This window comes from Bombina bombina, chromosome 1, assembly GCF_027579735.1.
Source record: "Bombina bombina isolate aBomBom1 chromosome 1, aBomBom1.pri, whole genome shotgun sequence".
Lineage (NCBI taxonomy): Eukaryota > Metazoa > Chordata > Amphibia > Anura > Bombinatoridae > Bombina > Bombina bombina.
Window position 1 is genome coordinate 1558055546 of NC_069499.1, and position 26016 is coordinate 1558081561.

At 41.2% G+C, this 26016-nt stretch overlaps 1 protein-coding gene across 1 annotated transcript in view; it reads left to right on the forward strand.

Moving 5' to 3' along the window:
• CYGB (cytoglobin) overlaps positions 1–19677 on the forward strand; it is a 101024-nt gene extending 81347 nt beyond the window's left edge. Inside the window, exon 3 of the mRNA XM_053688718.1 lies at positions 18341–19677. Coding sequence (XP_053544693.1) covers positions 18341–18505 — 165 coding nt within the window. The 3' untranslated portion in view covers positions 18506–19677. The remainder of the gene's footprint in view (positions 1–18340) is intronic.
• The last annotated feature ends 6339 nt before the right edge of the window (positions 19678–26016 follow it).

Sequence of the window (26016 nt, forward strand, 5' to 3'; positions counted from 1 at the left end):
AAAGAGCTGTTTAACTTAGGGCAATGCCCTACAAAAGGTCCTTTTAATGGCTATTGGTAGTTTAGTATTAGATTAGGGGGTGTTTTTATTAGGTTTATTTTTTTTTTATTTTTGATAATTTGGTTTATTATTTTATGTAATGTTAGACTTTTTTATTTTTTGTAAGCTTAGATTAATTTAATCTTAGTTGCTGTTTTTTTTAAGTAATGTTATCTTTTTTATTTTAATTGTTTGCAACTTAGTCATTTTTAATTTAGGTAATGGGGTTAATTTAGGGGGTGTTAGGTTAGGGGGCTTAGTATTTTAATTAGTTATTTGCATTGTTAGGGTTTGGAGGATTAGGGGTTAATAGTTTTATTAGGATTATTGCGTTGTGTGGTCTTGGCGGATTAGTGGTTAATAGATTTATAAGGTTTGTTGCGATGTGGGTTTACGGCGGATTAGGGGTTAATAGCTTTAATAGGTACTTTGCGATGTGGGTGAATGGCAGATTAGGGGTTAATACATTTATTAGGTAGTTTGCGATGTTGGGGTTGGCGGATTTAGGGGTTAATACTTTTACTAGGTAGATCGTGATGTGGGTGAATGGCAGATTAGGGGTTAATAGTTTAACTAGGCATATATTGCGTTGTGGGGAGTTGTTGGTTTGGGGGTTAATACATTTATTATTAGTTCTGATGTGGGGGGATTGCGGATATAGGGGTTTTACGTGTCAAGTTTATTTTTGGGAGGTGGCTTAGACTTTTACGGGAGATTTTACTATTTTTTTTTTCTTTTTTAAGACATGATGAGTCCACGGATCATCTTAATTACTAATGGGATATTCACCTCCTGGTCAGCAGGAGGAGGCAAAGAGCACCACAGCAGAGCTGTTAAATAGCTCCTCCCTTCCCTCCCACGCCACTCTTTGCCTAAACAAACAATTCCACACAGGTGGAGAGGATCCAGCAGTAAATGGACTGCAGTTGTAGGTTTAAAAGTATCTTCATTATAATAATCATAAAAGTATGCTGTGATCAGATCACAGAAAGTAGCAATATCACAGCCAAAATCGAGTCAGCCTAGCAACATAGTAACAATACATCCAACATGTTTCGTGCCATTACAGCACTTCGTCAGGGATCCATGAGCTGTTAAATAGCTCCTCCCTTCCCTCCCACTCCAGTCATTCTCTTTGCCTACATTAGTGATAGGAAGTGGTAAAGTGAGGTGTTAAGATTAGATTCTTCAATCAAGAGTTTATTATTTTTAAAGTAGTGCAAGATTGTGCTGCTTTGTTCTAGGGTGTAGCCGTATTTCATATCAGTCTATCAGTAGAGCTTTGGTGGCTTTAGAGCAATGGGAACTTGTGGGACATAATTCTCACTATGCCTCCCATATATTCTTGCTGCCCTGTATGCCTTAGTCTGAGGAGAAGATTACTCAGCATGCTTTTTATTCACAGGCCAATGGGAGGGAGAGGACCTCTTAAGCCTGTGAGCTGCCTAGCTGTCAGGCAGAAGTTAAGGTAAGTGCTACTTTACATATTTTCTGGGGGGGGGACCCAGGAAGGAGTAAGCACACCATTATGCTTATTAAGTGCAATAGAAAGGCACATACGTTGGGACACTAAGGACCCTCATAGCTTGGAGAGGTATTGGGACAGCATTTATGTGCAGGCACTGGGGCTCATTGCTTGGCGGTTCACACTTTAATCAAGTATCCTTGCTCAAAGATATTTTACATAGGTGGTAAAATGGAACAGAGCTTTTTCCTAGAGATATGATACGACCACGATGGGCGGGGCTTCCGGGTTCGTGCCAATTCACTTGCGCTTTGGTTAGGAATTTACTCATATCTTTTTTTCTGTGGTGCTGTCTAGAGACGCATGGTCCGTGAAATAGAGCATACATTTCTGCTGTAGCGTTACGGATCTTCTGCAGCGCAACGGATTGAATTTGTTTCTGCAGTGCTGAGTGGATACACAGACACCCGGTTTTCCGCTCGGTTGCTGTGGTGCAGGGGTGTCTCTTCTTTTTTGGGCCTTATATTGGTATTAAATTATAACTTTGCAGGCCTTAAGTTTATAAAAAAAAAAAAAAGTGTCACTTTGAAATTAAAGAGACAGTAACGTCTTTTGAGTTTAAGATTTTTATTTGATAAAAGGATTAATTGTGAACAAGTATGGACCAAGGGGCCTTACAAAATGTTTCTTGCTCCTTGTGTTTTGAGGCTAATGTGGAACCACCAATCCCTTTCTGTCCAACATGTATTGAGAGGACTTTAAGTTATAGGGAACAGATTTTTTCTAAGCAGATGCTGTCCAAGAGTCTAATGACGAGGGTCAAGATATGCCGCAGCTTTCTCCCCAAGCGTCCCAAAGCTTACCGCCCGCACAAGCAGTGCCCTGCCCTTCTGCTCTAGCACCCGCTGGAGTTACTTTAAAAGACATAGCTTCTCTCATGTCTTCTACAATTTCTGATGCATTGTCTGCCTTCCCAATGTTGCAGGGCAAACATAAGAGGAAAACCAGACATTCAGTAGATTCTGACGCCATTGTGGCAATTTCGGAGATATCTTCCCAAGGTCAAGAAGAGGAGGGTACTGCTGTAATTTCTGAGGGTGAAATCTCAGATTCAGAAAGTGTATTGCCTTTGACGGATTCAGAGGTAGTATCTTTTAGATTTAAACTAGAACACCTCCGCCTGTTACTCAGGGAGGTTTTAGTTACTTTAGACGACTGTGACTCCACAGTAGTGGTTGCCCCTACGAAGTCTAGTAAACTGGACAGATACTTTGAAGTTCCTTCTTACTCAGACGTATCTCATGTGCCAAAGCGAGCTTCGGAGATCGTTACTAAGGAGTGGGAGAGACCAGGCATTCCCTTTTCTTCCTCTCCTATTTTTAAGAAGATGTTTCCCATAGCTGATTCTTTTAAAGAGGCTTGGCAAACAGTTCCTAAGGTGGAAGGGGCTGTTTCCACCTTAGTCAAGAGAACTACTATTACAATAGAGGATAGTTGTGCTTTCAAAGATCCTATGGATAAAAAACTAGAGGGTTTACTTAAAAAGATTTATGTTCACCAGGGTCTGCTATTGCTGCCAGCTGCGTGTATTGCGACTGTCACTAGTGCGGCAGCATTTGATGTTCTGTCTGAGTCTCTCAGGACTGAGACTTCCTTGGAGGAGATCCAAAACAGGATTAAAGCTCTGAAGCTAGCTAATGCGTTTATTACAGACGCTTCCCTTCAGATTATGAAACTGGCAGCTAAGAGTTCGGGTTTCTCTGTCCTAGCCCACAGAGCCTTATGGTTAAAGCCTTGGTCTTCGGACGTGTCATCTAAGTCTAAGCTTTTGGTGATTCCTTACAAGGGGAAGACCTTGTTTGGACCGGGCCTAACGGAAATTATCTCTGATATCACGGGAGGTAAGGGTCATCTTACCTACCTTATCTTACTTTAAGTTATAGGGAACAGATTTTTTCTAAGCAAACTTTTTCAAAAGCGGATGCTGTCCAAGAGTCTAATGACGAGGGTCAAGATATGCCGCAGCTTTCTCCCCAAGCGTCCCAAAGCTTACCGCCCGCACAAGCAGTGCCCTGCCCTTCTGCTCTAGCACCCGCTGGAGTTACTTTAAAAGACATAGCTTCTCTCATGTCTTCTACAATTTCTGATGCATTGTCTGCCTTCCCAATGTTGCAGGGCAAACATAAGAGGAAAACCAGACATTCAGTAGATTCTGACGCCATTGTGGCAATTTCGGAGATATCTTCCCAAGGTCAAGAAGAGGAGGGTACTGCTGTAATTTCTGAGGGTGAAATCTCAGATTCAGAAAGTGTATTGCCTTTGACGGATTCAGAGGTAGTATCTTTTAGATTTAAACTAGAACACCTCCGCCTGTTACTCAGGGAGGTTTTAGTTACTTTCGACGACTGTGACTCCACAGTAGTGGTTGCCCCTACGAAGTCTAGTAAACTGGACAGATACTTTGAAGTTCCTTCTTACTCAGACGTATCTCATGTGCCAAAGCGAGCTTCGGAGATCGTTACTAAGGAGTGGGCGAGACCAGGCATTCCCTTTTCTTCCTCTCCTATTTTTAAGAAGATGTTTCCCATAGCTGATTCTTTTAAAGAGGCTTGGCAAACAGTTCCTAAGGTGGAAGGGGCTGTTTCCACCTTAGTCAAGAGAACTACTATTACAATAGAGGATAGTTGTGCTTTCAAAGATCCTATGGATAAAAAACTAGAGGGTTTACTTAAAAAGATTTATGTTCACCAGGGTCTGCTATTGCTGCCAGCTGCGTGTATTGCGACTGTCACTAGTGCGGCAGCATTTGATGTTCTGTCTGAGTCTCTCAGGACTGAGACTTCCTTGGAGGAGATCCAAAACAGGATTAAAGCTCTGAAGCTAGCTAATGCGTTTATTACAGACGCTTCCCTTCAGATTATGAAACTGGCAGCTAAGAGTTCGGGTTTCTCTGTCCTAGCCCACAGAGCCTTATGGTTAAAGCCTTGGTCTTCGGACGTGTCATCTAAGTCTAAGCTTTTGGTGATTCCTTACAAGGGGAAGACCTTGTTTGGACCGGGCCTAACGGAAATTATCTCTGATATCACGGGAGGTAAGGGTCATCTCCTCCCTCAGGATAAGAAAAACAAACAAAAGGATGACAGAGTAATTTTCGTTCCTTTCGAAATTTCAAGGGAAATTCTTCCTTTTCCTCTACTAAGCAGGAACAATCTAAGTCCATATGGAGACCCAACCAGTCTTGGAACAAGGGTAAACAATCCAAGAAGCCTGCTATTGAATCTAAAACAGCATGAAGGGCATGCCCCCGATCCGGGACCGGATCTGGTAGGGGGCAGACTTTCCTTCTTTGTTCAGGCTTGGGTTCGGGACGTTCAGAATACCTGGGCAGTAGAAATAGTGTCTCAGGGATACAAATTGGAGTTCAAATATTTTCCTCCCAGAGGCAGGTTTCTTCTTTCAAGATTATCTGCAGACCAGATAAAGAGAGGGGCATTCTTACATTGTGTAGGAGACCTCTCCGACCTGGGAGTGATTGTTCCCGTTTCAGTACAGGGGCAGGGTTTTTATTCAAATCTTTCGTGGTTCCCAAAAAGGAGGGAACCTTCAGACCAATTTTAGACCTCAAGAGTCTAAACAAGTTTCTCAGGGTTCCGTCATTCAAGATGGAAACTATTCGTACCATTCTTCCATTGATCCAGGAGGGTCAATTTATGACAACAGTGGATTTAAACGCATATCTACATGTTCCTATTCACAGAGATCATCACAAGTTCCTAAGGTTTGCCTTTCTAGACAAACACTTCCAGTTCGTGGCTCTCCCTTTCGGTCTGCCCACGGCTCCCAGAATCTTCACAAAGGTTCTGGGGTCTCTACTGGCGGTACTTAGGCCACGGGCATTGCGGTGGTGCCTTATCTGGATGTTATTCTAATCCAGGCGCTATCTTTTCAACAAGCAAGATCCCATACCGACGTGGTGCTATCCTTCCTGAGAGCTCACGGGTGGAAGGTAAATTTGGAAAAGAGTTCCTTAGTCCCAAACACAAGGGTGACTTTCTTGGGAACTCTAATAGATTCTATATCTATGAGGATTTTTCTGACAGAAGTCAGGATATCAAAGATTATACTTGTCTAGCCCTTCAATCCACTCCTCGGCCGTCAGTGGCTCAGTGCATGGAGGTAATCGGGCTGATGGTGGCGGCAATGGATATCATCCCGTTTGCTCGGTTCCACCTCAGACCTCTGCAGTTAAGCATGCTCAGACAATGGAATGGAGATTATGCAGACTTGTCTCCTCGAATAACCCTAGAACAGGAGACGAGGGACTCACTTCAATGGTGGTTGTCTCTGGATCATCTATCCCACGGAACCTGCTTTCACAGACTGTCCTGGGTGATTGTGACAACAGACACCAGCCTTCTAGGGTGGGGAGCTGTCTGGGGTTCCCTAAAGGCTCAGGGAGTGTGGACTCAGTCGGAGTCTGTTCTTCCTATAAACATCCTGGAACTGAGAGTGATCTTCAATGCTCTTATGGCCTGGCCTCAGTTAGCGTCGGCCCAGTTTATCAGATTCCAGTCGGACAACATAACTTCAGTGGCTTACATTTATCATCATTGAGGAACAAGGAGTTCCTTAGCGATGACCGAGGTAGCCAAGATAATTCGGTGGGATAACAAGAATGATAGCAAGAATGGGAGGCCCATTCTTACTATCTGTCGGCGATCCACATCCCAGGGGTGGACAACTGGGAGGCGGACTTTCTGAACAGGCAGACTTTTCATCCGGGGGAGTGGGAACTCCATCCGGAAGTGTTCTACAGCCTGATTCTCAAATGGGGTCAGCCAGAGCTAGATCTCATGGCATCTCGACAGAATGCCAAGCTCCCGAGATATGGGTCGAGGTCCAGGGACCCCCAGGTGGAACTGATAGATGCTCTGGCGGTTCCTTGGACCTTCAGCCTAGCATACCTATTTCCTCCGTTTGCGCTTCTTCCTCGGGTCATTGCTCGAATCAAACAGGAGAGGGCGTTGGTGATACTTATTGCTCCGGCTTAGCCTCGCAGGATTTAGTATGCAGATCTGGTGGACATGTCATCTCTGCCACCTTGGAGACTTCCGTTAAGGAAGGACCTTCTAATTCAAGGGCCCTTCCTTCACCCAAATCTAGATTCTCTGAAGCTGACTGCTTGGAGATTGAACGCTTAATTTTATCCAAGCGGGGATTTTCTGACTCAGTCATAGAGACCATGATTCAGAATTTACCATAAGATTTGGCGTAAATACCTTTATTGGTGTGAATCCCAGGGCTATTCATGGAGTAGGGTTAGGATTCCTAGAATTTTGTCTTTTCTCCAAGAGGGTTTGGAGAAGGGTTTGTCGACGAGTTCCCTAAAGGGTCAGATCTCGGCTTTATCTATTTTGTTACACAAGCGCCTGGTGGATGTCCCAGATGTTCAGTCTTTTTGTCATGCCTTGGTCAGGATCAGGCCTGTGTTCAAACCAGTTACTCCTCCATGGAGTCTTAATTTAGTTCTCAAAGTTCTTCAAGGGGCTCCGTTTGAGCCTATGCATTCCTTAGATATTAAGTTGTTATCTTGGAAAGTTTTATTTCTTGTGGCTATTTCTTCTGCTCGGAGAGTGTCAGAGCTCTCGGCATTACAGTATGAGTCTCCTTATCTTATTTTCCATTCAGATAAGGTAGTTTTACGTACTAAATTAGGATTTCTTCCTAAGGTTGTTTCGGATCGGAACATTAATCAGGAAATTGTTGTTCCTTCGTTGTGTCCTAATCCTGCTCAGAAGGAAAGACTTCTGCACAATTTGGATTTGGTCCATGCTTTAAAGTTTTACTTACAGGCGACTAAGGACTTTCGTCAGTCTTCTTCTTTGTTTGTGGTTTTCTCAGGAAAACGTAAGGGTCAGAAAGCTACTGCAATTTCTCTTTCTTTTTGGATGAAGAGTTTCATACGTTTTGCATATGAGACTGGACAGCAGCCTCTAGAGAGAGTTACGGCTCATTCCACGAGGGCTGTTGTTTCCTCATGGGCATTCAAAAATGAGGCTTCTGTGGAACAGATTTGCAAGACTGCAACTTCGTCTTCTCTTCACAAGTTTTACAAATTTGACACTTTTACCTCGGCTGAGGCCGCTTTTGGGAGAAAGGTTCTTCAAGCATTGGTGCCTTCCGTTTAGGTTCCCTGTCTTGCCCCTCCCGTATCATCTGTGTACTCTAGCTTGGGTATTGAATCCAATTAGTAACTAAGATGATCCGTGGACTCATTGTGTCTTAAAAAAGAAAAGAACATTTATGCTTACCTGATACATTTATTTATTTTTTGACATGATGAGTCCACGGCCCACCCTGTGTTTTTAGACAGGTTGTGGGTTATTGTAAACTTCAGACACCTCTGCACCTTGGCTTTTCCTTTCTCTTCCTAACTTCGGTCGAATGACTGGAGTGGGAGGGAAGGGAGGAGCTATTTAACAGCTCTGCTGTGGTGCTCTTTGCCTCCTCCTGCTGACCAGGAGGTGAATATCCCATTAGTAATTAAGATGATCCATGGACTCATTGTGTCAAAAAAGAAATACATTTACCAGGTAAGCATAAATTTTCTTTTTTCTTAGGCGCCGGCAGTTTCTAAAGTGCTGTAAGTCACTGACGACTCCAGAAATTTGTATTTACGCTCATTTCTGGACATCGCTAGTTTATCCGACTTACAACGGTTTATGAACTGCCAGCGGGGTTTATGCGATACCCGGATGTGCGAGGTGAAATTACGGGCGGAGCGGGTTTCAGCAGTTGCGCCGCATATGTAATCTCGCCCCACAACTCTAGGAATTTAAAAATTATTTGAACGTTACCCTTTCTTAGCACACCAAGTCAAAATGGTTTTCCCTACCATGTGATAGATATGCCTGGAAATATGCTTTCTGGTGTGATTTAAGGTATCAATTACCTTATCTGTTAACCTTCTGTTAGCCAAAAGTAGGCGTCCAATCCCCAAGCTGTCAAAGCCGAGTTCTGATATCCTGATGAAAGAAAGTTTTTTTTCTAAGAGGAAGCCAACAAGGTGAGTAAGAGAACATTTGAAACAGATCCGTGTACCAAGTCCTGAGAGGCCAAATTGGAAAAAACAGTATCACTGAAGCTCATTTTTGCTTGATTCTTGCTATCACTTTGGTTAGTAATACAAATGGATGAAAACAAAAATGTATATTAGATTGAAAGGGCAGGGAACTACCAGGACATCTATTAGATTTGCTTGAGAATCCCAAAAATTATAATGGGGTAGCTTGTAATTCAGGTGAGAGCCCATGATGTCTATCTCTGGCAAATGGGCAACAATAAACAACATGAAGCATTTTGCAGCATACTGAAAGTGATAGTTATTATTATCAGGTATTTGTAGAGAGCCAACAGATTCCGCCGCGCTGTAAACATAGTCGGTATACAGGATAGCTTTTGTAGGGATCACGTGGGTAGAGGGCCCTGCCGAGAGTTTCACTGTTGCAGTCGGCTCTTATGAAGGCGATCTGAAAACAGCTGGGCTCATAGGCTTACATTCTAATGGGTTCAAGGGGAAAGCAATGGAGTTAGGAAAGATTAGTGTTGGTTGTAAGCATCCCTGAATAGTAGAGTTTTTAGGGAGCGCTTGAAGCTGTTAAAACTAGGGGAGAGTCTTGTGGAGCGAGGCAGGGAGTTCCACAAGATAGGGGCAAGTCTGGAGAAGTCCTGTAAACGGGAATGTGAGGAAGTAACAAGAGAGGAGGAGATCCTGAGCTGATCGAAGGGGATGGAGGGAGAGTATCTACGGACAAGTTCTGAAATGTTGACCATGTTACTAATATTTAATGGATCCACTTTACATGAGAAATATTAAAGGTGTTTTTACTTGTATTTTAAATGGTGTGTAAATAGTTTAATATAATTATTTTGCTACCTATTACTGCCTCTGTTGCCTGCCCCCATGATGTCTATCTCTGGCAAATGGGCAACAATAAACAACATGAAGCATTTTGCAGCATACTGAAAGTGATAGTTATTATTATCAGGTATTTGTAGAGAGCCAACAGATTCCGCCGCGCTGTAAACATAGTCGGTATACAGGATAGCTTTTGTAGGGATCACGTGGGTAGAGGGCCCTGCCGAGAGTTTCACTGTTGCAGTCGGCTCTTATGAAGGCGATCTGAAAACAGCTGGGCTCATAGGCTTACATTCTAATGGGTTCAAGGGGAAAGCAATGGAGTTAGGAAAGATTAGTGTTGGTTGTAAGCATCCCTGAATAGTAGAGTTTTTAGGGAGCGCTTGAAGCTGTTAAAACTAGGGGAGAGTCTTGTGGAGCGAGGCAGGGAGTTCCACAAGATAGGGGCAAGTCTGGAGAAGTCCTGTAAACGGGAATGTGAGGAAGTAACAAGAGAGGAGGAGATCCTGAGCTGATCGAAGGGGATGGAGGGAGAGTATCTACGGACAAGTTCTGAAATGTTGACCATGTTACTAATATTTAATGGATCCACTTTACATGAGAAATATTAAAGGTGTTTTTACTTGTATTTTAAATGGTGTGTAAATAGTTTAATATAATTATTTTGCTACCTATTACTGCCTCTGTTGCCTGCCCCCATTAAACCATTTTTTCAACTTCTTATGTTGCTGCGAAGCTGTGTCGCACAGCACATATATAATATATTAAAGCGCCCCCCGATTATGGACCATGGATGAAGGACCAACCGGGCATGCACATTACATAGATGTAAACAGTGAAAAGGCAATTCACTGTTTGTTGGAAATGTTGCCTGCTAGAAAATCATTGCCTGTTGGCATTAAGGAACAGATAAAACCGTTGTTTCAGATGCTAGGTGTCGGGTGTGCACATTCTATATAGAGTGGGTGGAATGGCTCTATATGCCACTACACTACAGAAAGAATTAGGAAGGGGAATAGTGCATTGAAAGAATTGGTAGGGGAAAAATTATTAAAGATTAAAATATATTACACTTATTAATAAAGACAATACAGCATTTTAGCTGGTAATGGTATAACTACAATGTGTAGATTACGTTGCCCGATTCAGTTCAGAATTATTTAATATCACTTTAAGTTACAGAAGTTTGGCCTCTTTAGGGAGCATAAAACAGCACAACTTTACAGCAACTGCGTTTTAGGGCAAAAACAAGCAAAATAAATAATCACTGTACATTGCAGTGTTGTTAATTAATTTATGGAGAATTAAATTTGGAGTTTTATGTCCCTTCAATGAATGAACAAAAACGGCTGTCTTCTTTTCAGTATTCAATGAATACACTTTTTTTTTTCAATAGAGCGGAGGGTAATTGTCCTACATCTTGCAAGATAATGCTGAGTTGGCAACTCTGTCCTACAGACTCACCCTCCTCCCTGTATATTCCAACGGTTATACAAAACTTATGAGTCATTCAATGAACTGAAGAGCCAACATGTTGTTTTATAGGAGCCAGGAAATAATTTCTGAAAAAGATATACTCATAAAAAATGTTGTTTTTTTTTAGTTTTATATTTAATTATGTGATGTAATGTGATGCCATGCTGAGCTCCTGGAAACAAAGCCTGTCTGACAGAGAGGGATCTTTACACACCACCAGGCTGAGAGTTACAGTCATAGGTAGATTGGATTCTGGCCCAATATTTGTAATTAGAAGTTAATAAGACTTTCTAGTAGCAGTAGTCAGCAGGATAAAGACCTAAATATGCAGTTACGCTTTGCAACAACAGCTTCTAAGAAACTTACAGTTCAGAACTTTCATCTCAACAGGAGCACTCACTTTATCTAGCAGCATATTCTCTTTATACAGAGGGTAAACCATAGGAAAGGCTAGATTTAATTCAAATGCAAATTGACTTAGGCATCTGGACTACTGGTATGTGAGTCAGCAGTAGATGGCTCTGTTCACTGGAAGAAGAAAAAGGGTAGTCGCGTGAAATGCTTAGAGGCTGTTTAGAATGGCCCTGTTTATCTAAGCAAGAGTACAGTTGTCTAGTGTTCAAACCAAATTGAATCATTCACCACAAGGGGCCTCTTAATAATACAATGTTTCAAAGCATCCCCAAGAATGCTTTGAACATTTTAACAATGAGGTTCCTACATTAAAACAGCCTTCTTCTGGTAGTCAAAGTCCTGGAACTGTAAATGACCTTGCATGTGGGAAATGTTGCCATTTGTACTTGCTCTAAGATACCTTAATCAAGGAGAATGTAGTGAGTTCATGTTTTTCATTATTAAAGCTGACTTCATTAAAAGGACAAGTTATTTCTCCAACATAGGTGTGTCCGGTCCACGGCGTCATCCTTACTTGTGGGATATTCTCTTCCCCAACAGGAAATGGCAAAGAGCCCAGCAAAGCTGGTCACATGATCCCTCCTAGGCTCCGCCTTCCCCAGTCATTCTCTTTGCCGTTGCACAGGCAACATCTCCACGGAGATGGCTCAGAGTTTTTTGGTGTTTAAATGTAGTTTTTATTCTTCTATCAAGAGTTTGTTATTTTAAAATAGTGCTGGTATGTACTATTTACTCTGAAACAGAAAAGAGATGAAGATTTCTGTTTGTAAGAGGAAAATGATTTTAGCAACCGTTACTAAAATCGATGGCTGTTTCCACACAGGACTGTTGAGAGGAATTAACTTCAGTTGGGGGAAACAGTGAGCAGACTCTGGCTGCTTGAGGTATGACACATTTCTAACAAGACTTGGTAATGCTGGAAGCTGTCATTTTCCCTATGGGATCCGGTAAGCCATTTTCTTAATTTTCAATATAAGAATAAAGGGCTTCACAAGGGCTTTAAAGACTGGTAGACATTTTTCTGGGCCAAAACGATTACTTTATAAGCATATTTAATGGTTTATAACTTTGGAGAGTTATTTTAATCTTGGGAATTCTGTTAAAAAAACGGCAGGCACTGCATTGGACACCTTTTTCACTGGGGGCCTTTTCTAGTCATAGGCAGAGCCTCATTTTCGCGCCACTAATGCGCAGTTGTTTTTGAGAAGCAAGGCATGCAGATGCATGTGTGAGGAGCTCAGATCCACTGAAAAAGCTTATTGAAGGCGTCATTTGGTATCGTATTCCCCTCTGGGCTTGGTTGGGTCTCAGCAAAGCAGATACCAGGGACTGTATAGGGGTTAAATGTAAAAACGGCTCTGGTTCCGTTATTTTAAGTGTTAAAGCTTTCAAATTTGGTGTGCAATACTTTTAAGGCTTTATGACACTGTGGTGAAATTCTGGTGAATTTTGAACATTTCCTTCATACTTTTGCGTATATTCAGTAAAAAAGTGTGTTCAGTTTAAAATTTAAAGAGACAGTAACGTTTTTTTTTTTTTAAAACGTTTTTTTGTGCTTTGTTATCAAGTTTATGCCTATTAACATGTCTGAACTATCAGATAGACGATGTTCTGTATGTTCGGAAGCCAAGGTTCCTCTCCATTTAAATATATGTGATGAATGTGACAAACAAAGTAGGGACAATGATGCCACTGATAATAATGTTGCCCAAAATGATTCCTTAAGTGAGGGGAGTAAGCATGGTACTGCATCATCTCCTTCTATGTCTACACCAGTCTTGCCCACTCAGGAGGTCCCTAGTGCATCTAGTGCGCCAATCCTCCTTACTATGCAACAATTAACGGCTGTAATGGATAATTCTATTAAAAACATTTTAGCCAAAATGCCCACTTATCAGCGAAAGCGCGACTGCTCTGTTTTAGATACTGAAGAGCATGAGGACGCTGATGATAATGGTTCTGACATGCCCCTACACCAGTCTGAAGGGGCTAGGGAGGTTTTGTCTGAGGGAGAATTTCAGATTCAGGAAAAATTTCTCAACAAGCTGAACCTGACGTTATTACATTTAAATTGGAACATCTCCGCGCTCTGCTTAAGGAGGTGTTATCTACTCTGGATGATTGTGACAATTTGGTCATTCCAGAGAAATTATGTAAGATGGACAGGTTCCTAGAGGTCCCGGTGCCCCCCGAAGCTTTTCCTATACCCAAGCGGGTGGCGGACATTGTAAATAAAGAATGGGAAAGGCCCGGCATACCTTTCGTCCCTCCCCCTATATTTAAGAAATTATTTCCTATGGTCGACCCCAGGAAGGACTTATGGCAGACAGTCCCCAAGGTCGAGGGGGCGGTTTCTACTCTAAACAAACGCACCACTATCCCTATAGAAGATAATTGTGCTTTCAAAGATCCTATGGATAAAAAATTAGAGGGTTTGCTTAAAAAGATGTTTGTTCAGCAAGGTTACCTTCTACAACCAATTTCATGCATTGTTCCTGTCACTACAGCAGCGTGTTTCTGGTTCGAGGAACTAGAAAAGTCGCTCAAATAAAGCATCTTCTTATGAGGAGGTTATGGACAGAGTTCAAGCACTTAAGTTGGCTAACTCTTTTTCCTTAGACGCCACTTTGCAATTAGCTAGATTAGCGGCGAAAAATTCAGGTTTTGCTATTGTGGCGCGCAGAGCGCTTTGGCTGAAGTCTTGGTCAGCGGATGTGTCCTCCAAGAATAGATTGCTTAACATCCCTTTCAAGGGGAAAACGCTGTTTGGCCCTGACTTGAAAGAGATTATTTCAGACATCACTGGGGGAAAGGGCCACGCCCTTCCTCAGGATAGGTCTTTTAAGGCTAAAAATAAAACAAATTTTCGTCCCTTTCGCAGAAACGGACCAGCCTCAAATTCTACATCCTCTAAGCAAGAGGGTAATTCTTCTCAAACCAAGCCAGCCTGGAGACCGATGCAAGGCTGGAACAAAGGTAAGCAGGCCAAGAAGCCCGCTACCGCTACCAAGACAGCATGAGATGCTGGCCCCCGATCCGGGATCGGATCTGGTGGGGGGCAGACTCTCTCTCTTCGCTCAGGCTTGGGCAAGAGATGTTCAGGATCCTTGGGCGCTAGAAATAGTTTCTCAAGGTTATCTCCTGGAATTCAAGGAACTACCCCCAAGGGGAAGGTTCCACAGGTCTCAATTGTCTTCAGACCAAATAAAAAGACAGGCATTCTTACATTGTGTAGAAGATCTGTTAAAAATGGGAGTGATTCATCCTGTTCCAGTAGGAGAACAAGGGATGGGGTTTTACTCCAATCTGTTCATAGTTCCCAAAAAAGAGGGAACATTCAGGCCAATTTTGGATCTCAAGATCCTAAACAAATTTCTCAAGGTTCCATCGTTCAAGATGGAAACCATCCGGACTATTCTTCCTACCATCCAGGAAGGTCAATTCATGACTACGGTGGATTTAAAGGATGCGTATCTACATATTCCTATCCACAAGGAACATCATCGGTTCCTAAGATTCGCCTTTCTGGACAAGCATTACCAGTTTGTGGCACTTCCATTCGGATTAGCCACTGCTCCAAGAATTTTCACAAAGGTACTAGGGTCCCTTCTAGCGGTGCTAAGGCCAAGGGGCATTGCAGTAGTACCCTACTTGGACGACATACTGATCCAAGCGTCGTCTCTGCCACAAGCAAAGGCTCATACGGACATTGTCCTAGCCTTTCTCAGATCTCACGGGTGGAAAGTGAACGTAGAAAAAAGTTCTCTGTCCCCGTCAACAAGAGTTCCCTTCTTGGGAACAATAATAGACTCCTTAGAAATGAAGATTTTTCTGACAGAGGCCAGAAAATCAAAACTTCTAAGCTCTTGTCAAGTACTTCATTCTGTTCTTCTTCCTTCCATAGCGCAGTGCATGGAAGTAATAGGTTTGATGGTTGCGGCAATGGACATAGTTCCTTTTGCGCGAATTCATCTAAGACCATTACAACTGTGCATGCTCAGACAGTGGAATGGGGATTATACAGATTTGTCCCCGACGATCCAAGTAGATCAGAGGACCAGAGATTCACTCCGTTGGTGGCTGACCCTGGACAACCTGTCCCAAGGGATGAGCTTCAGAAGACCAGAGTGGGTCATTGTAACGACCGACGCCAGTCTGGTGGGCTGGGGCGCGGTCTGGAAACACCTGAAAGCTCAGGGTCTATGGTCTCGGGAAGAATCTCTTCTCCCGATAAACATTCTGGAACTGAGAGCGATATTCAATGCTCTCAAGGCTTGGCCTCAACTAGCAAAGGCCAAATTCATAAGGTTTCAATCAGACAACATGACGACTGTTGCATATATCAACCATCAGGGGGGAACAAGGAGTTCCCTGGCAATGGAAGAAGTGACCAAAGTAATTCAATGGGCGGAGCTTCACTCCTGCCACTTGTCTGCAATCCACATCCCAGGAGTGGAAAATTGGGAAGCGGATTTTCTGAGTCGTCAGACATTTCATCCGGGGGAGTGGGAACTCCATCCGGAAATCTTTGCCCAAATAACTCAATTATGGGGCATTCCAGACATGGATCTGATGGCGTCTCGTCAAAACTTCAAGGTTCCTTGCTACGGGTCCAGATCCAGGGATCCCAAGGCGACTCTAGTAGATGCACTAGTAGCGCCCTGGACCTTCAACCTAGCTTATGTGTTCCCACCGTTTCCTCTCATTCCCAGGCTGGTAGCCAGGATCAATCAGGAGAGGGCTTCGGTGATCTTGATAGCTCCTGCGTGGCCACGCATAACTTGGTGTGCAGACCTGGTGAATATGTCATCGGCTCCACCATGGAAGCTACCCTTGAGACGGGACCTTCTTGTTCAAGGTCCGTTCGAACATCCGAATCTGGCCTCACTCCAACTGACTGCTTGGAGATTGAACGCTTGATTTTATCAAGGCGTGGGTTCTCAGATTCTGTCATTGAAACTCTTATTAAGGCTAGAAAGCCTGTAACTAGAAAAATTTACCATAAAGTATGGAAGAAATATATCTGTTGGTGCGAATCGAAAGGATTCCCATGGAACAGGGTAAAAATTCCTAAGATTTTATCCTTTATACAAGAGGGTTTGGAGAAAGGATTATCTGCAAGTTCTTTGAAGGGACAGATTTCTGCTTTATCTGTTTTACTTCACAAGAAGCTGGCGGCTGTGCCAGATGTTCAGGCTTTTGTTCAGGCTCTGGTTAGAATCAAGCCTGTTTACAAACCTTTGACTCCTCCTTGGAGTCTCAATTTAGTTCTTTCAGTTCTTCAAGGGGTTCCGTTTGAACCCTTACATTCCGTAGATATTAAGTTATTATCTTGGAAAGTTTTGTTTTTGGTTGCAATTTCTTCTGCTAGAAGAGTTTCAGAGTTATCTGCTCTGCAGTGTTCTCCTCCTTATCTGGTGTTCCATGCAGATAAGGTGGTTTTGCGTACTAAACCTGGTTTTCTTCCGAAAGTTGTTTCTAACAAAAATATTAACCAGGAGATAGTTGTGCCTTCTTTGTGTCCGAATCCAGTTTCAAAGAAGGAACGTTTGTTGCACAATTTGGATGTAGTTCGTGCTCTAAAATTCTATTTAGAGGCTACAAAGGATTTCAGACAAACATCTTCCTTGTTTGTTGTTTATTCCGGTAAAAGGAGAGGTCAAAAAGCAACTTCTACCTCTCTCTCTTTTTGGCTTAAAAGCATCATCAGATTGGCTTATGAGACTGCCGGACGGCAGCCTCCTGAAAGAATCACAGCTCATTCCACTAGGGCTGTGGCTTCCACATGGGCCTTCAAGAACGAGGCTTCTGTTGATCAGATATGTAAGGCAGCGACTTGGTCTTCACTGCACACTTTTACCAAATTTTACAAATTTGATACTTTTGCTTCTTCTGAGGCTATTTTTGGGAGAAAGGTTTTGCAAACCGTGGTGCCTTCCATCTAGGTGACCTGATTTGCTCCCTCCCATCATCCGTGTCCTAAAGCTTTGGTATTGGTTCCCACAAGTAAGGATGACGCCGTGGACCGGACACACCTATGTTGGAGAAAACAGAATTTATGTTTACCTGATAAATTACTTTCTCCAACGGTGTGTCCGGTCCACGGCCCGCCCTGGTTTTTTAATCAGGTCTGATGATTTATTTTCTCTAACTACAGTCACCACGGTATCATATGATTTCTCCTATGCAAATATTCCTCCTTTACGTCGGTCGAATGACTGGGGAAGGCGGAGCCTAGGAGGGATCATGTGACCAGCTTTGCTGGGCTCTTTGCCATTTCCTGTTGGGGAAGAGAATATCCCACAAGTAAGGATGACGCCGTGGACCGGACACACCGTTGGAGAAAGTAATTTATCAGGTAAACATAAATTCTGTTTTTTCCATTGTTGCATTTAAATCTGGGAATTTTAGGTTGTCTTGTGTGGTGTGTCACTGTCCACCAGCAGAGCTGTGAGAGTGGTCTTTATCAGCTCAAGCAATCTGTCTGAAGACTTGTGACTAATCACAACTAGCTAAATTAACCATCCTTTTAATTAGGGTTTTACTGCATCCTAAAAGGCGACTGACATTTCGAGTTGAGGTCAAGATGCATTTAAATTCTGGCATATATATTGACACACACATACATATATACACAATGTTGTAGATTACAAGTGGAGAACTGCTCTAGTGAAATTAATAGCACTTCTATTTTTCTGCTAATTTTATTATATTTTTTATCACTCAAACAAGAGTATAGAGAGGGCTACTAACTGCTTGCTGGAAAGTGCGAATGTGCTAAATTCCTCAAATAATACACTTCTATGTCAGAGGAGCACAAAGGGTGTTTTCTTGTTTGGATATTGCAGAGGGTCATGATGCTTCCTTGGGAAACAAATGGGAATCAAGTGCTTTACTCATTTCCAATATTTTTTTATAAGTAAATTAAATAAAAAAAACTAAAAAGTAGGGGATACCTTTAGGTGGTTATGAAGCTTATATAAATAATGGTATGATCAAGATAATGATAATCCTTTTTGCCCAATTAGATCCTGACTGGTGTGATGCTGGAGGTCATTGCAGAAGAGTATGCCAAAGAATTCACACCTGATGTGCAGTTAGCTTGGAACAAATTGCGAAGCCTCATCTACAACCACGTACTGGAAGCATACAAGGAAGCAGGCTGGACACAGTACCCCAGTAATTCTATGTGAGCTCTCCATCTCCAGGAGAACTGCCTGTGAAGGACTCCAGATTCTGGCTGTCTCAGGTCACCAAAGTCTGGGGCAAGCTGGGGAACTAGAGGGATATGTGGGGAGGGAGATGGGATGGTGGGGCAAGAACAACTTTGGTACAAGACTCACTTTAAACACAGGTGAGCAAAAGAGTCTTTGGGGGTTGATAATTACAGTTAAAAAAGTGACACAAGTGACTAATTCATTGTTGAGTTAATTCAAATCAGTGACAAGGAAAGTAGATTTGGTAAGACTTTAAATTAGGCAAACTGTCCTGAGTTGCAAATTTAAGATGCAGAGGGCAGAGATTTGAACAAAAAGGCTTTAATGTTCATATTGTACATCAAGATTCATATATTATATCAAGAGTTGCATTATTTAAAAAAAAACCTATCATGTTTAAAAAGTTATATGGATTCATCTTATATGGTATAATGTGAACTGTGGGTGGGATTGTATTCTCACATTTCATGTCTTACAATATAAAATGAATGGCTTTAACACATTATTTAATAAGCATTGTGCTACATCTATAAAAATGCTAGCTGCTATTTCTGGCAGCAAAAGTATTAAATCCTTACATAACTCTCACTTGCAACCTATACTGTATATGTAAAGATTCAGCACAATTTCCTGCTTTTGGGAATGAACGTGTTGTTTCTAGATTATTTTATCTACTCTTACAGAATTTCCATTCTTTACTGAATCTCCCAAAGCACAGATGACATAATCAGACTGACATTTAAATACTTGGATTGCTTCAGTTTCCCATTTTCTATCTTCCAGACTGCAATGAGCCTCAAAGGGACCAAAAAAGCAAAGGCTAAGGTTTGCACACCTGTGTAAAAAAAATAAAAAAAATCACCATGTCTTTCATATGGACCATTAACCAGAAAGGATTCCTTCTCTAGCAATGCAGTGATTCACTCCTAAACCACATATTTAAATGCAAAGACCCTTTAAATATTAAAAGGATCTGAGTGCAATGGAATACAATTGTTATCTATGGGTAGGGAATAGAATGAAAATTTTGGACCCAGTTATATAAAATCTCGGGTTGTGAGATGTTGTGTCCTAACATGTCTATCTTATAATGTTATGTTTTACTGTGAATTAAAAATAAATATAAAATATTGAAGGTATAAAGTAAATATCTTTGTGTTTAGTGTGTAAAGTGTTGACAATATTTTTCTTGTTTTTGTTTGCCCTTTCAATCAGAGCTTTAATTTTAACAATAATATCTAGATTTTGCCTGCAATTAACTTAAGCAGTTTTAGCTGACTGAGCATGAAATGAAAACACCACTCCAGCAAGCTTGTGAATAAAATCACAAAATGTTCTTTTCTTCAAAACACAAATGCTCCAGTTTTACTTAAAAACATTTGAACCATAATGCACGTTCATAGCATATCCATATGGACAGGAATGGGATTCATTAGCAAGAAACTATTTGTTCTGACAAACAGGAAAATTTGTAAAGAAAAAAAAAGCATTAAAATCAAGAACTGAGCTAAGAACAAAAATGCAGGCAAACTACAAATACAATGGTAATTATCCTAACCTTACCCTACTCTACATGCAGTACAAAATCTCTTCTTTTATTGTCTTAATCCGTTTCTCATTAACTGCTTAGAGGGACATAAAAGTCAAAATTAAACTTTCATGGTTTAGATATGGCATGCAAGTTTGACTTTGTTCTTTTGGTGTCCTTTATTGAAAAGCAACCCCTGGTAGGCTCCAGAGCAGCAATGCATTATGGGGAGCTGGCTAGTGAATGGTGGCTACACACATATGCCTCTTGCCATTGGCTCACCAGATCTGTTCAGCAAGCTCCCAGCAGTGCATTGCTACTCTGAAGCTGGCTTTACTTTAAACACATTTGCAGGGGTTAAACACATAAGCACCTGTGTAGTATGGCACTGCTGTTCTGTCTGCAACAAGCTCACATTTATCCATGACCTCTACATCAACCTTCTCACTGAAACTTTGCTGTCTCTCTCATGCACAGCCTATTATACAAGGGATTTCACTTCCACCACACTCTCAAGAATGGTAACAGCCAGCCATGTGTTATAGCATACTACCTGCTGCTTGCTGTACCCTTCAACATATACCCCCAAATTCTCCAAGTCACCATGAGGAGGGCGGTCCTGGTTTGAGTTAAAGGGACAATCTAGTAAAAAATAAACTTTCATGATTTAGATCATGTAATTTTAAACAACTTTCCAATGTACTGTTATCATACATTTTGCTTTGTTCTCTTGGTATTCTTAGTTAAAAGCTAAACCTAGGAGGCAAATTTCTTAGCCCTTGAAGGCCGCCTCTTATCTGAATGCATTTTGACATTTTTCACAACTAGAGGGTGTTAGTTCATGTGTGCCAGAATTTTTCTTTCATGATTCAAATAGAACAAACAATTTTAAACAACTTTCCATTGACTTCTTATGTTTAATTTGCTTAGTTTTCTTGGTATCCTTTGCTAAGAAGGATACCAAGGTAGGATAAAGAGCTAGGTGCTAGATGCTGATTGGTGGCTGCACATATATGTTTGTTTATCATTGGCTTACCGATATTGTCAGCTAGCGCCCAGTAGTGCATGCTGCTCCTTCAATAATGGATACCAAGAGAATGAAGCAAAATTGACAATAGTAAATTTGAAAGATGTTTAAAAATGCATGTTCTATCTGAATCTTAAAAGAAACATTTTGTGTTTCCTGTCCCTTTAAAGTCAGGTAAAGGTTAATGGGCTATAACATATAATATAGATAAAATGATTAGTAAAACTGTGTTAAAAAAACAAAAACTTAATGAATCTCATACAGCAAACTATCTCTAAATAATAGAACCAAAATCCTTGTTTTCACTTGTATCGAGGAAGGCAGGTACTTGCTTCTCTGGCACATAAATGTATTGTTCATTTTGGAGATCTGCTCAGACTCGTCTGCTTCTTACTAGGTAACCTATAACCATTTCTATCTGGCATTAGTATATGGTGCAAATGTGGTTTAAAGCTTCATCCAAGGGCTTGATATAACTGGCTCCTGTTTTTAAACATCAATTACTGCCACATGTTAAGCTTGTACTGATGGGCCGATAACAATGTATTGGCTGACGTGTTTTCGGCTACTTTTCAATTCAACGTAATTCAGCTCCCTGAGAAAAGCCCTATTATTAAACATGAAGCTATCACAATCATCTTTTTTTTTTTTTTAAATCAAAGATTTTTATTAAGGTAATTAGTAAAACAAAGCAAGAGCCACTTATGAACAAGAAAACAAGTTATTACAGAATAGGCATGGCTAATAACAATAGTAAATCATGATAGACATAGAAAACCAGTATATCCTACTATATTACCAGTATACCTCGGATATATACATTATAAGATTTACATTGATACCTTATGTTTTTATTTTTATTTTTGAACATAATATTACTGTAGTACCTCACTAGTAAAGCGTTCTGCCTATTAGTATGATATTTTCAACTATCATATGTAGATTAAAGATCATAAATGAGAGATACATTTTTACCCCGCAGGGTGCATAATACTAATTAAAGTAAACATATCACACTTTACAACTCAAAAGTATATAATGGTAACATGAAACTTATGTGTGTGTGCATCAAAAAGCGGATGAATACCGCAGATAAATCCACCAAATTGGGTGATTGATAAAAAATGAAAAAGAATGTATTAAAATATTCACCAAACTGGGCGGATATATGGTGGGGGGGGGGAGAGATAAAACACAATCTTTAGGCACTATATAGGTAAAGGTATAGTGCAGACTTTAATTAAGGCTATATTAAGCGGCCAGTTACAATACAGAGTTGTTGGTGGTCTCAAGACTCCCTACTTTTTAACAGTGCTGTTTGAAAGGATGTGGGTAGTTACTCCTTCTGAGTTATCGCCACTAAAATGGTAATAAAATACATTAATCATTCTATCTATGAGGTGGGAACGCCTGAGGTACCTAACTAAAAGATATGAGGTATATAGGAAATAACAACTTACAAATGACAAAATACATGTATTACATTTTCCTGTAGGTATTGGTAGTGCACAGCTTACCCATTACAAAAATATATCTAGTGTCAAATATAATGTAGTGAAAGGTCACAAATCTGGTAGCCCACGAGATTCTATAGTACCTATAAATATCGCCACATCTACTGGCCCGGCCGCAGCCAGCAGGACAGGCTTAGATTAACATAATGAACCCCTAGACCCCAGACTTAAGTGATTTAATCAGAGGTTCCCCTGTGTTTTGGGTTATGTCAGCAGAACTAATATAAACCTCCTAAAATATGTGTGAAACAACCCTGGAGTACCGGCTAGGTTCATAAAACACCGATTCACAGTAGGATATATATAAAACATAAGATGTGAGGAAAGCCTCTAAAAACACAAGCATAGCTAATTTCACATAAAACAGCAGTCAGTATATCAGACAATTTAGGCTTGTCGTCATTAACGGAAGTCTATGGGCCTAGAAAATAGCATAACATTCTACAACAGGCATATATAGTGTTAACATCTGTCTTAAGAAAAACATACAGATCAAGCTTTGCGTCTTCTCATCTACCCATGTCACATACAACAAATAATGCTATGAATTTTTGCCAGTTCATAAAAACCACAAGTCCAGCTGGTAAATGGAACATCTGTGCCATTCGCGATGTGGTCAGTTCAGCTGATCTTTTAGCCGATACCAGTTGGTGTTGTTGAGCCAGCATAGATATGCGCTACCTCAGGTGTATGGGTCAGCAGAGAGGCCAGTAATTGTGGAGGGTCGGGTGCCCTTGTGACATATGCCTCAGAATTTAAAACCGCTGCTATTGGTAATCCAGCCAGAAACTGTAAGCCGATGTCAGTGCTGTCCTGCAGCAGGACGCCTGCTGCATCCACAGCAGTACCGGCTGAGGAAAATTCAAGGTGATGGCTGCGCCGAGATATAGTGAATCTCTGGTGAGGTGCATATCGGAGGTTGTCATAATTCCAGTAGTATAAGCCAGGGCTCAGAGCAGCTTCATCCCTCTCAATTTGGATCGGGTGGTACTCGGGAGGAATTGCCGTGGTAGGTAGAATGGCTAGATCAATTTGCGGTTTCCCGTTCTGGAGAGGATCTTCACATGTCTCCGCCATCTTGCGTGGGATTCTATCTCCATGCTTACATGTTGTTCTGAGTATGGTTGTAAGCTCTTCAAAATTAGTCTGCATCCGCAAAGATAACTCCCTGAGTAGTGTCAATATCTCCGCCATCATCAGGACAAGTTGCTTTTATTCACAATTAGGATCTCTACAATCTATTCTGTCAATCACTGCAATCTGCTTGTTGCTTGAGTCGCCATCTTTGTAGTCCCTGACTCCATATCACTCGAGTCCCATATTGAGATCTTGCATGTAAGAAGCTTTGGAATGCTCCCAAAGACAGTCAGACAGTGTCTCCTCTAGAAATGGCTTAGCATGAATCATGTCAAGCTGGTGAATTAGTTAGATAGATCTCTTTTTGTGAGTCTTAGTCAGGAGCTCTGTAAAAAGGCAGCCATCAACAACGGCGGTTAGCTCCGCCCCCCCCACAATCATCTTTTAAGATACATTTCACCAGGTTTTCGAGACCATTGTAGCCTTTTCTAATTCAACACCTTAAAGGGACATAAAACAAGTTGGGATAGAGACAAAATATAATGATATGTACTTTAATTACTTTACCTGCAAATTTAAACTGCAGCACTTAACCATTAACCCTTTCTTTTTAGTTTCTGAATTATAAAGTTCTAACTCTCCCGCCCCCCCCCCCCCCCCCCCACACATATTTCCTTCTATGGCTGTATCTATATCTATTGTTGTTTTGGTAGAATACAAAAGTGAATAGGGATTATCTACTGGAGCAGGCCTAGACACTATGAACTCAGTAATAAAATGCCTAAACACTGATAAGGGTGGATAGAGTTGGCTGCTCCAGGCAGCTTAGCTATGTAATTCATTTTGCTTATTTTTGAAAATGATTTTAAAATACTTGCCAACAATTTTTAAACAATTTTTTTATGCAAACTATTTTTAATTAATTAGCCCAGATCTAAACCTGTTTAATGTCCCTTTAAGTGACTTGATAAAGCACTGAAATAGTTTTCGAGAACATTTTAGGCTTTTCTAATTACACCTAAAGGCACTCAATAAAGCCCTGAAATTGCCTTTAGGGAATCTTTGCAAGTGTGAAATGGCTACAGAAGTTTTTTAGAGGTTTATTGTCATTCAGTACTGAAACTGTAAAGCGTGAAACAGCTTCTCTGCAATATTATAGCTGCAAAAAAAAATGTTCAAACAAAATTGCGTCCTTCTGAGTATTTAAAAAGAAACGCACCTTAGTGAACAGGCTTTCAAACAGAATTTCAGTTTCGTGAGCGCTAAGTCCTAATGTGTTCACAACGTTGTGTTTAGTATGTTTCATAGTTCTTGTGTCTACATTATTGAACTTTCTAAATGAGACGATTCCTTTTGAACGGGTATTCAATACTTTGTATTTAATGGAGCGGTTTCCCATTTTACAGTTTCAGTGCTGTTAAAATCAAGTTTAAGAAGATGAGAAAAGTGTTTGTAATAGAATGACCCATAGGGGCAGATTTAACAATGCGCTGTCTGCATTTATTATTGCACAAGCATTCCTTGTGAAATGCTTGTGCAATGCCGCCCCCTGCAGATTTGCGGCCAATCATCCGCTAGCAGGAGGAGTCAATCATCCCGATCGAGATGATTGCTATCTGCCAATTCAGAGGTGGCAGATGAGTTAAGGAGCAGCGGTCTTAAGACCGCTGCTCCTTAACTTTTGTTTCCTGCATTCGCAGCTTAATAATTCAGCCCCATAGTCTTCTTCATGTTTTCAGATGTATATTATGCCAAATGGAAAAGCTGTGCTTTTAAAATTAATAAAAGCAAATAATGAAAGAAATATATTATTTTTAAAATATTAAACGTTTTAATAAAGCCATTGAGCAAACTAACAGCATTCCCATCATGCCTATATAAAATAGCATTCATATTGTTTAGCGTTGGTCAGGGTGGATTAAAAAAACATAAATAAAGCTTACCTGATAATTTCATTTCCATCAAGGGGAGGAGAGTCCAAGGCTTCATTCATTACTGTTGGGATTTAAGAACCTGGCCACCAGGAGGAGGCAAAGGCATCCCAGCCAAAGGCTTAAATACCTCCCCCACTTCCCCTATCCCCCAGTCATTCTGCCGAGGCAACCAGGAACAGCAGGAGAAATATCAGGGTATAAAAGATGCCAGAAGAATATAAAAATTTAAGTCCGTCCCACGGAGATACGGGCGGGAGCCGTGGACTCTCCACCCCTCGATGGAAATGAAATTATCAGGTAAGCATAATTTATGTTTTCCATCTAAAGGGGAGGAGAGTTCACGGCTTCATTCATTACTGTTGGGAACATATACCCAAGCTCTAGAGGACACTGAATGAAACCGGGAG